At 49.5% G+C, this 12,414-nt stretch overlaps 1 protein-coding gene across 2 annotated transcripts in view; it reads left to right on the top strand.

The window, feature by feature from the left end:
* Positions 1 to 12,414, top strand: part of XPNPEP1 (X-prolyl aminopeptidase 1) — a 49,238-nt gene that overhangs the window by 17,044 nt on the left and 19,780 nt on the right. For both annotated transcript variants that reach the window (XM_032951953.2, XM_032951952.2), the window contains 4 exons: positions 2,937 to 3,029; positions 7,367 to 7,510; positions 9,442 to 9,537; positions 11,182 to 11,263. In XM_032951953.2, coding sequence (XP_032807844.1) covers positions 2,937 to 3,029; positions 7,367 to 7,510; positions 9,442 to 9,537; positions 11,182 to 11,263 — 415 coding nt within the window. The remainder of the gene's footprint in view (positions 1 to 2,936; positions 3,030 to 7,366; positions 7,511 to 9,441; positions 9,538 to 11,181; positions 11,264 to 12,414) is intronic.

Below are 12,414 nucleotides of genomic sequence, written 5' to 3'. Positions count from 1 at the left end.
TGGTGAACTGGACTCCCATGGTAAACTGAACTCCCATGGTAAACTGGACTCCCATGGTAAACCGGACTCCCATGGTAAACTGGACTCCCATGGTGAACTGGACTCCCATGGTAAACTTAACTCTCATGGTAAACTGGACTCCCATGGTAAACTGGACTCCCATGGTAAACTGGACTCCCATGGTAAACTGGACTCCCATGGTGAACCGGAGGTAACGTTTTGGAGAAGCTCCCCCTGTTTCCCTCTGATAAATAGAATCCATCGGTCGTCCACTCACCTCTGCTCACCTTGAGCACCTCCTGAACTCGTGTCCAGTGCGAGGGCATGAGTGGTTCACACTCGCTTTGCCCTGAAAGCCACCGGCTGGATTTGCAACATAGACCACGATTCATCGTGACCACTCGGCTCGTATCAATACGACAGAAAGAAGTTACCTACTTTCATAATTACAGTTTAACATGATAAAGAGTAGAGTGTTTTTCCTCTTTCATAAGATGGTTAATTTATTTGTACTGGTAGGAACGAAGTTGTAAACTGAGTGTACCAGCCTGCAATAGATTAATGTGTCCGTCCGTCCGTCCCCTTTCAATACTTTAACGAAGTGAAATCTCGTGCTGTTGGGTGTAAAATCAGCAATATACAGCGCAGAGACTTGTCCTACCAGCCCACCCTGCAGGGACCTGTTATTAAATTACTTTTACATCGTTATAGTGTGTTTGGGCATATATATGTGTTGAGGTGTAAATGACGACTCGGAGGCAGATCTTCATGTAGGGGCTTGCGCCAGCTGTTTTATTAAAGACTTGTCTTCGGATACGACTCCGTGTACTGCCCCCTCACTGCCTATGCTCCACACCCCAGGGTAAGGGTACTGGGGAAGTCCCTAGCACCCACAGGCTACCCTAGCCTGGTGCCAATTTCCCCCTACCCTGGGTCCCAACTTCCAACTTCACCCGTTCCTGGCTCCCCGCAACGACCCTGAACCCGTGACGGGTTCCAGCTTAAATCCCCCAGGGGGACATGACGTCACTGTCCTGCCCCCTGTCCATGATGTCACCATCCGTTACGTCATCGTGCCAGAGGGCACGCATGACATGACGTCACTAACTCCTACTCTACATCTGTATTGCCTTTGTAGCAATTCTGGCAGCTAAGCATTTGCTGGAAAACTTATCCAAAGGCTACTTGAATGTTAGATCACCGAGTTTAATACCGGGATTTGTAATGAAACCTGCATAACCACTATTCTGTTCTCTATTAAATAAGGATACCACTTAATTAATTTTAAAAAGTCAACACATGCATCAATAACATTGGCCCAAAAGGAAAACATTAATAATTGTTTTTTTTTTGCAATAGCCCTACTTCACAGCACATAGAGTGGAAGATAGACCGTATCTCTCTGGCCCGAAATTTCACCTATTATTATATACTTTTCCTTTTGGGGCAGTGTTAAACGTACATTTGTTGAGTTTGTGTTGTTGTTTTTGCTTGTGTACCACCGCCAATGCAATATCACCGGGTGATGTGTTCACGTTTTTACGAGGTTATCTCTGTCTCAAGTTTGACAGAGCTGTAATGTAGCGGTGGTCATATCAAGGTGTCCTGTCCCTATCTTGTGATCCCGAGCAGCGTCTTCTCCTTCACATACCAGCCTAGGCAGTGGTTTACTTACTCTCGCATGCTTAATAGAATCTGAGAAATCTAAAATATGGACGAAGGTCCTTAAGGGATAAAACTCAACAGAAATTGGCCGAAAGGTCAAGAAATCGCTGGTGCACCAGCCCTGCTTAATTTTACGCCATGTACACTGTGTTCTCAAAATACGTGCACACACACGCGGACACTCGCCAAACAAGATGACAAAAATGCATCATTTGCATCACTGGTCAGTTTTAATTTCGAAAAAGTATTCATGAACCAGACCAATTACCGTATTCTTCACAATATAAGATGCACTTTTGTTGCCCCTGTATTTTAAATCAAAGGTTGGAGGGTGTGTCTTACAATTGAGTAGGTGTGTAATGTATGTGTTTGTGTGTGTTTGTCTTTGTATGTGTATGTGTGTGTATGGGTAGCAGTCGCGTAACGATTAGGACGCTGTGCTACAAACCCGGTGACCTGAGTTTCATTCCCACTCTTGGCTAACACCAGTGACGATTATCTGAACCAGTTCTGGGCCTCCCCTAGGTCCACTCGGCCTCAAATGAATACCTGATGCAATGTGCAAGCTTCGCCACTGGGGAGTAAGAGATGGCCGGGAGTGGTGCGGGCCACAACCCCCCCCCCCCTCCTTGTGTGCCGGCCTTTGCATATACAGTAAAACCTTGGATTGCGAATAACTCGGTCTGCGATTGTTTTGCAAGACGAGCAAAAAATGTAAGTAAATATTAATTTGATAAACGAGCGAGGTCTTGCAATACGAGTAGTACAGTTTTCAGTTTATTGGTTTTTATTTTGGTATAGCCCTGTGAGCCATTCGGCTCTTGAATCGGGTGCAACCACAACAAACAAAAAAACAAAAACACGAACAACGTATACGCTTTGTACTGCCGAGCGTCACGTGATCACAACTGATATACGAGTGCTTTGATATACGAGTGCTTTGGATTACAAACACGTTTCCGGAACGAATTATGCTCGCAATCCAAGGTTTTACTGTACTCGCAAACAATACTTGCCCCAGCAGGCTGTTTAGGCTATACAGGGGATCTTTGTATGTACGTCTATGTATGCGTGTGACCAGAGTTGTGTACGACTTTATTGATAACGGGCACAAGTTTGGGCTTCGTCTTACTTTCCGGAGCGTCTGTTCACCTGGAGAACGGGTGTACAATTGCCGTGAGCGTGGGTTGATTTGTATTTGAGCGACGCCCTCCAATCTTTTGCCCCCGTGGGTGTGTGTGTGTGCGTGTGCTGCGTGGCACTGCCCGCAGGCATCCAGGACACGCTCACGTGGGAGGACTGGCTGCTCAGCGTTCTGCCCAATGGGTCGCGCGTGGGCGTCGACCCCTTCCTCGTCCCTGCCAGTGAGTCCGCCGTCTCCTTCGTGGTGGGGTGTCGCGCCCGTGACACACTCCTCACCCGTGACACACTCCTAGCTTGTGACACACTCCTCATGCCTGTGACACACTCCTAGCCTGTGACACACTCCTAGCCTGTGACACAATCCTCACCCGTGACACACTCCTCACCCGTGACACACTCCTCGCCCGTGACACACTCCTCACCTGTGACACACTCCTCACCCGTGACACACTCCTCACCTGTGACACACTCCTCACCTGTGACACACTCCTCGCCCGTGACACACTCCTCGCCTGTGACACACTCCTCGCCTGTGACACACTCCTCGCCCGTGACACACTCCTCACCCGTGACACACTCCTCACCCGTGACACACTCCTAGCCTGTGACACACTCCTCACCTGTGACACACTCCTCACCCGTGACACACTCCTCACCCGTGACACACTCCTCACCTGTGAAGCACTCCTCACCCGTGACACACTCCTCACCCGTGACACACTCCTCACCCGTGACACACTCCTCGCCTGTGACACACTCCTCATGCCCGTGACACACTCCTCACCCGTGACACACTCCTCACCCGTGACACACTCCTCGCCTGTGACACACTCCTCACCCGTGACACACTCCTCGCCCGTGACACACTCCTCGCCTGTGACACACTCCTCACCTGTGACACACTCCTCGCCCGTGACACACTCCTCGCCCGTGACACACTCCTCGCCCGTGACACACTCCTCACCCGTGACACACTCCTCACCCGTGACACACTCCTCACCCGTGACACACTCCTCACCTGTGACACACTCCTCACCTGTGACGCACTCCTCACCCGTGACACACTCCTCACCCGTGACACACTCCTCACCTGTGACACACTCCTCACCCGTGACACACTCCTCACCTGTGACACACTCCTCACCTGTGACACACTCCTAGCCTGTGACACACTCCTCACCCGTGACACACTCCTCACCCGTGACACACTCCTCACCTGTGACACACTCCTCACCCGTGACACACTCCTCGCCCGTGACACACTCCTAGCCTGTGACGCACTCCTAGCCTGTGACACACTCCTCACCTGTGACACACTCCTCGCCCGTGACACACTCCTCGCCCGTGACACACTCCTCGCCCGTGACACACTCCTCACCCGTGACACACTCCTCGCCCGTGACACACTCCTCGCCCGTGACACACTCCTCACCCGTGACACACTCCTCGCCCGTGACACACTCCTCACCCGTGACACACTCCTCGCCCGTGACACACTCCTCGCCCGTGACACACTCCTCACCCGTGACACACTCCTCACCTGTGACACACTCCTCGCCTGTGACACACTCCTCACCCGTGACACACTCCTCGCCTGTGACACACTCCTCGCCCGTGACACACTCCTCGCCTGTGACACACTCCTCGCCTGTGACACACTCCTCACCCGTGACACACTCCTCGCCCGTGACACACTCCTCACCCGTGACACACTCCTCACCTGTGACACACTCCTCACCTGTGACACACTCCTCACCTGTGACACACTCCTCACCTGTGACACACTCCTCACCTGTGACACACTCCTAGCCTGTGACGCACTCCTAGCCTGTGACACACTCCTCACCTGTGACACACTCCTCGCCCGTGACACACTCCTCGCCCGTGACACACTCCTCGCCCGTGACACACTCCTCACCCGTGACACACTCCTCACCTGTGACACACTCCTCACCCGTGACACACTCCTCGCCTGTGACACACTCCTCACCCGTGACACACTCCTAGCCTGTGACACACTCCTCGCCTGTGACACACTCCTCACCTGTGACACACTCCTCACCTGTGACACACTCCTCGCCTGTGACACACTCCTCGCCCGTGACACACTCCTCGCCCGTGACACACTCCTCACCTGTGACACACTCCTCGCCCGTGACACACTCCTCGCCTGTGACACACTCCTCGCCCGTGACACACTCCTCACCTGTGACACACTACTCGCCTGTGACACACTCCTCGCCTGTGACACACTCCTCACCTGTGACACACTCCTCACCTGTGACACACTCCTCGCCCGTGACACACTCCTCGCCTGTGACACACTCCTCACCTGTGACACACTCCTCGCCTGTGACACACTCCTCGCCTGTGACACACTCCTCACCTGTGACACACTCCTCACCTGTGACACACTCCTCACCTGTGACACACTCCTCGCCCGTGACACACTCCTCGCCCGTGACACACTCCTCACCTGTGACACACTCCTCACCCGTGACACACTCCTCGCCTGTGACACACTCCTCGCCCGTGACACACTCCTCGCCTGTGACACACTCCTCACCTGTGACACACTCCTCGCGCGTGACACACTCCTCACCTGTGACACACTCCTCGCCCGTGACACACTCCTCGTGCCCGTGACACACTCCTCGCCTGTGACGCACTCCTCGTGCCTGTGACACACTCCTCACCCGTGACGCACTCCTCACCTGTGACACACTCCTCGCCTGTGACGCACTCCTCACCCGTGACACACTCCTCGCCCGTGACACACTCCTCGCCTGTGACACACTCCTCGTGCCCGTGACACACTCCTCACCTGTGACACACTCCTCGCCTGTGACACACTCCTCACCTGTGACACACTCCTCACCCGTGACACACTCCTCGCCTGTGACACACTCCTCGCCCGTGACACACTCCTCACCTGTGACACACTCCTCGCCTGTGACACACTCCTCGCCTGTGACACACTCCTCGCCCGTGACACACTCCTCACCCGTGACGCACTCCTCACCCGTGACACACTCCTCACCCGTGACACACTCCTCGCCTGTGACACACTCCTCGCCCGTGACACACTCCTCGCCCGTGACACACTCCTCGCCCGTGACACACTCCTCGCCCGTGACACACTCCTCGCCTGTGACACACTCCTCACCTGTGACACACTCCTCGCCTGTGACACACTCCTCGCCTGTGACACACTCCTCACCTGTGACACACTCCTCACCTGTGACACACTCCTAGCCTGTGACACACTCCTCGCCTGTGACGCACTCCTCACCCGTGACGCACTCCTCACCTGTGACACACTCCTCACCTGTGACACACTCCTCACCTGTGACACACTCCTCACCCGTGACACACTCCTCGCCCGTGACGCACTCCTCACCTGTGACACACTCCTCACCTGTGACACACTCCTCACCTGTGACACACTCCTCACCCGTGACACACTCCTCACCCGTGACACACTCCTCACCCGTGACACACTCCTCACCCGTGACACACTCCTCGCGCTCGCCTTGGGAGTTCCAGCGGCGTTTAACCCCCGGGGTGCTCTCTGCCGCTGACATCTGGTGACGCAGCGAGGGAAGCGTTTCAGAATCGGAATCTTTTAGAATCGTCAAAATGTTTCTTTTTTATCCTGGAGAAATCCGATGAGCTTATGAAGGTCCAGTTGGGGCGGGTCGGAGAGTTACAGCAGCAAACAAAACAAAAACACGATGGGAGTGCAAAGTATAGGAAAGGAAAGCAAATCACTATAAATAAATACATACAATAGATCAAGTATATTTAAGTTCTAATTGCATAAGTTCACCAATTCCCAAGCTTGGGCAAGGCAGCAAAAAACAGCAAAAACAGTTCCACACCAATACCACGCCACAGTCCCTCAACATAAAAATGTAACTATCGATGCATAGGTAAGTATAAAAGTTGCTTTCACAAATGCTGCTGCTGCTGCTAAATAATATTGCTCTGGAAAGCCAATGGATTAATGGACTAAAATATATTGCATGTACATATGGAGATACAGAATAGAGTTTTGCATGTAAATGTTTTCATACTTGTGTGGAGATGAGGGAAAAGTAATACAATTTTCTTTAAAAAAATCACAGTTACTGAGCACAGGTCTAAAGGTTCCAAACACTTAAGTAGCCACAAACAATCAAGGTTGAACATGTAACAAACAACGGTTCATACTAAACTGAAAAGCTAAATTATTTAGTATTTTACCAGGTCAGGCCCACTGAGCTGTATAGCTCTTTTTCAGAAGCAACTTGGCCACAAACGATAGCTCAACAAAGTGGCTTGTCACGTGTGGAACTTTATAGCAGCCAAATACTCCAAACGCATGGTTCAAAACGTGGAAGGAATCACCGGAGGACCAGGAGGAAAATCCACACGACCACGGGGAGAGAGACGTGCAAACTCCATATATACCGGCATCGTCCGGGTAGGGCTCGAATCCACGACCTGCGTACCAGGCGAGGTCGTTAACGTCTACGCCACCGTGACACCCCCGATGGCTCTCCTGACACCTTGGCAGGCACCTGGAAGTCCAGTTCGAAGCAGCTGAAGCGAGGAGGAATCCAGTTGGTGTCCACAAACACCAACTTGGTGGACGCCATCTGGGACGACCGCTCCGCCCAGCCACAGAGCCCCCTTCTCGTGCTGCCTCTGAGTTACACAGGTGAGCTGCGTAGCCACTGGAGCTATTGTGAAGCAGCTGGAGCGGTGTGCTTTTAAATCGAGATTGAAAACTCATTTATTTAAGAGCTGATTTTTTGCGTTTAGTTTGTGCCCCCCCCCCCCCCCCGCACGCGCCTCCGATTATCACGGTTGGCTACGTACGGTGCGAAAGAACTTCAACACGCATATGTACGGCGACATTTGTGAAATATAATGTGAAAACTCTTCTCTTAATTTCTACTTCGCCTGGAAATAATATGGGCGACAATTTCTGGTTCGCCGTAACATTGCAAACCATTTCAGCCAGTACAAGGGCTATATGTCCTTTGACATGTATTACTCCTATGCGACCATCTTTGCCAGTACTCTATTAAGGTTATAAGAAAAATGCTATTCCTTTTTATTGCATAAATACAGGTGTTAAGATGTTCAAACACCAAACAGACACCTATTACATTTCTGATACGCTGTAACATGGCAAGTCATTCCATCCAATACAAGGGCACTGTCTCCTGTGAAAGGTATTACTTTTGTCTTATCACACGGATGTATTTTGGCATTCGAGTTGGCGTCTGTTCCTGAAAAGTGTTTTATCAAATGCATCAATATCCACGTCTGCTCTACGCTATAATACAGCTCTCTTGACCGTACAGCCCGCTGTGCTGTACACACTGCTGCCAATGTGCTCGACGGGATATACGTAAGATCTATCTGTACTTGGTGAATTTATTTCGCCACATGCAAGCGGCCGTCATCATACCGCTACATAAGATGGAATAAAAATAAATGACGCGGTGATTGCGAAAGGAATGATTTTCTCGAGAATTCGAGGGACAGCTTTGTTTCTTGTGTCATCTGAATGCATTCTGCCACTTTCAGAAGAGCCTTCCAAGAGTAGGAAACATCCGAGGATATACAGGGAAGACTGTTTTGTAGAATTTAAGCAATTCTGTGATTCTGTTTGCAAAGGAGAGCCATAGGTTTTTGCTGACGATTCGCCGGTAAGTTAAGATGACTGCTTAAGAACTTGGATGATGGAACTCGGGCTTGTGTGCGGTGTTTGAGAACCGTATTACTGTGACTCAAGTGATAGCTATTATAAATGAAGGCCCAAGTTTATCATCAGGTCAGTAGATTGTTGAGCGACAACACTTACTGATGATGTGATCCGCAGTTGGGCAGCTTGAAAGTCGCAGAAAGGATGTTATTTGATGCTTTACTTGTGCAAGAGGTAACTGCGTCTGCAGTGGGACGTTCTAATGCGAGACTTTAATGTGAGCCACAGTTTACGGGAAATGGAAAGACTATTGTTTGACAGTTGGATCATAGAGGGGTTGTGCTTGTTTGAAACATCACATGTAGCCTGCATTGCTCGCCAGTGTCCATAAGGTGTGGACGCGTGTGGGCGTGTGCGTCCTCTCCGCGTATTTACAAAAATGTGCATCTTTTTTTTTGCACGATTTTTCTACTTGTTCCATTTTGTTTGTCATTGTCTATGCTTCTGATCTGGCATTGCTTGCAGGATTCGCCCAATTAAAACATTGGTTTTTTTCAGGCACATTACTCTCCTGCTTCGTATTATTAAAAAAAAAAATTCACGTTCATATAAAGTGCCCATATTTTGTTTGTCCAAAGTGTACTCCTAGCAGTGACCTATGAATAACACAAGTTCACACGAGAACTTCAATCCTTGGCACACATCATGTTACAGGTGTTTTTTTTGCAGACCGTGTGTCCTATACCTCCATCTGTCCTGTAAAAACTATCATCCAGCCTTGGTCGCTCTTCTTTGCATAATAATCATTCACCGAGCCTCGCACAGTTGCTGCAATTATGTCACTGCCCCTTGGTAGTGTTTTGCAGGATGTTCCCGTCACTTGTTCGTGTGTGAACCGTATGTCCACTCTGCGTCGCTGTGCCGTGCCCTGGTAGGACTGAGCTGGCAGAGCAAGGTGGAGATGCTGAGAGCCAAGATGCAACAGAGGAAAGCGGCTTGGATCGTCATCACTGCCCTGGATGAAATAGCCTGTACGAGACACATCTCCGCTCAGCCACACAGAAATAACATCTACACCACTGATTAAATCCACAGGGGGCAACACTGCCAGGCGTAGTGGCTCACGCCTGTAATCCAGCACTTTGGAGGCAAGGGTGAGTGGGTCATGCAGGATTGTGAAACTCGCAAACACACTAACACACAGCGATGCGAGATGGCAGGGGATAACCACGTAAACATTTTTTTTTTACAAACATCACAATGCGGGATCTGCTTGAAAAAGTCTTGAGATTCACTTAAGCTTTCCTGGGATAAGAGACATTAAGATGTGGTAGATGGCAGGAGTTGAGAAATGTCTAGGCAATAGGCAGAAGTAGTGGAAAGACAGTAGAAAGCCATGAGATAGAGGTGTCGTGAGATGAGAGAAATGTTCGGGATAGGTATGGAGTGGTAGAAGACTTTGATACAGTGAGTTAACAGAGCTCCATCTCACCACATAAAATCAGATGCTTTAGTTCCATAGCGTAAAGGTTTTCCAGACTAATATTACGCAGCAGTATTTGTTTAAACAAGCACACTGAATCCTTTTTGACATTTTGAGTTTCACCATCAAGGAAGTTATTCAGATAATTTAGCTGCTATACATTTCCACATGATAAACCACTTTGTTGAGCTATCATTTGTGGCCAGGTTACTTCTGAAAATGCATTTAATACCACAGTGGGCTTTGTCTGGTAGGATGGGGATTGTTTAGTTTCATTTGTATGTTTTTGGGCGATTTGTTTGCCTTATCTGTACTTTGGACTCCTATAATATTTTTGTATTGTTTGTTGTTGTAAAGTTCTTAACCGCCCTGACTAATCATCTGTGAAAAATATCTTTATAACTCATCGGATTCCTCTAGTATAAATACATATTCTAATTTTGTCTGCACTGGACTTGCAATCCAGATTCTGAATGTTTCACTCGGTAATCCACGACGGTTTGAACGTATTAAATGTGTGCAGGCAGTGGTGCAGTCATGGCTAGGGACCTCTCCGATTAGCGCAGTTGGCTACGTTATGGTGCGAAAGAAGTTCAGAATACACGCTTGCGTAGGGACGCGTGTGTGCCGCATGCATTAGGGAGTGCATGGGCTGCTGGGAGGGACGAGTTTGTAAGTTGAGTAGGACGTGGCTTTGTCAAGCGGTAGAGTGAGCGGCTCACAATTCAGAAGGTCGTGAGTTCAAATCCTGATTTGGGGGGTGGACTCGGCCCATCATCCATCTGGCCTGGGGGGGGGTCGATAAAACAAGTGCCAATTTGTGGGGGAATTTAACAGCGGTTGTCCTGTGGATACACTCGCCCCGCCATAGAAATGCGGAACTTCCACCACGGGCTAAGGGTTATAAACACGATATGAGCACAGCCTCAATGCTCACTTGAGCAGGACACCACGTTTGCTTTGTGGCTTTGCGGAAAATGAACGTTCGCTTAAAATAAAAAAAATTCTTTACTTCTCGCAACACCCTTGTACAATGGAACGCTCTCCGTCTAATTTTCTTCGTCAGAAGTTTTCACGTTTAATTCTCTCGCCTGGCCGTGTTTTGTATTCACTTGTTCCAGTGGCCCCCTTAATCGCGCGCGCGCGCGCGTGTTCACAAAACACCCCCTCCACATTGTGTCTGCGCTTCCAGGGCTGTTCAACATGCGTGGTGGGGACGTCGAGTACAACCCTGTGTTTTTCGCCTATGCAATGGTGGGGCTCGAAACCATCAGGTAATGCCCGCTGGTTTCCTCGCAGATCTCTGGGGGGGGGGGGGGAAACACGTACGCAATGTGTACATGCGTGCATTTCGAATTCTGTATTGCCCACCCCTCAACTTGGTCACGAAGCTACTCGAAGAAGGGTTTAGTATGTGTGTACTTTGAACTTAATTCGCACCGTACATAGCCAACCGTGCTAATCGGAGGTTGTCTACCGATAGCTCTGTTTCCAGAACTGACCACTGACATGTTGCGTGACCTTTCAACGTCATCCCGGCGTGTACTATTAACTGATGATATGGTTCCACATCTTGGCATCAACATGCAACCCGTTCCCTAAGCTTGACCTGAAATGTCATGTTCTCTCTGTGTGAATGGCTATGCTCTCCGTGCTGTCTGGTTGTGCCGCGTGTTGTCGGGGGTGATGTCTGACGTTCCACTTCCCACTTGCTGGGGAGAGCTTTTTAAAGAAGCAATTGGCTTTTGGAATTTAGGAACTGAATCGAGTTGCTGAAGAAATGTTTAATCTAGATTGGAAACTGATTTCTTTAGAACTGCTTTTAGCGTTTAGTTGTTATTGTCCTTTCCCCGCACCTCCGATTAGCACGGTTGGCTACATACGGTGTGAAAGAAGTTAAACGTACAGTGAGGGAAAAAAATATTTGATCCCCTGCTGATTTTGTACGTTTGCCCACTGACAAAGAAATTATCAGTCTATACTTTAATGGTAGGTTTATTTGAACAGTGAGAGACAGAATAACAACAAAAAAATCCAGAAAAACGCATGTCAAAATGTTATAAATGGATTTGCATTTTAATGAGGGAAATAAGTATTTGACCCCTCTGCAAAACATGACTTAGTACTTGGTGGCAAAACCCTTGTTGGCAATCACAGAGGTCAGACGTTTCTTGTGGTTGGCCACCAGGTTTGCACACGTCTCAGGAGGGATTTTGTCCCACTCCTCTTTGCAGATCTTCTCCAAGTCATTAAGGTTTCGAGGCTGACGTTTGGCAACTCGAACATTCAGCTCCCTCCACAGATTTTCTATGGGATTAAGGTCTGGAGACTGGCTAGGCCACTCCAGGACCTTAATGTGCTTCTTCTTGAGCCACTCCTTTGTTGCCTTGGCCATGTGTTTTGGGTCATTGTCATGCTGGAATAC

The sequence above is a fragment of the Petromyzon marinus genome, chromosome 11 (assembly GCF_048934315.1).
Source record: "Petromyzon marinus isolate PM22_M1 ecotype Great Lakes invasive population chromosome 11, UKy_Petmar_22M1.pri1.0, whole genome shotgun sequence".
NCBI lineage: Eukaryota > Metazoa > Chordata > Hyperoartia > Petromyzontiformes > Petromyzontidae > Petromyzon > Petromyzon marinus.
The sequence above is the reverse complement of the archived record's forward strand: the minus strand, read 5'-3'. Positions and strand labels throughout refer to the sequence as shown.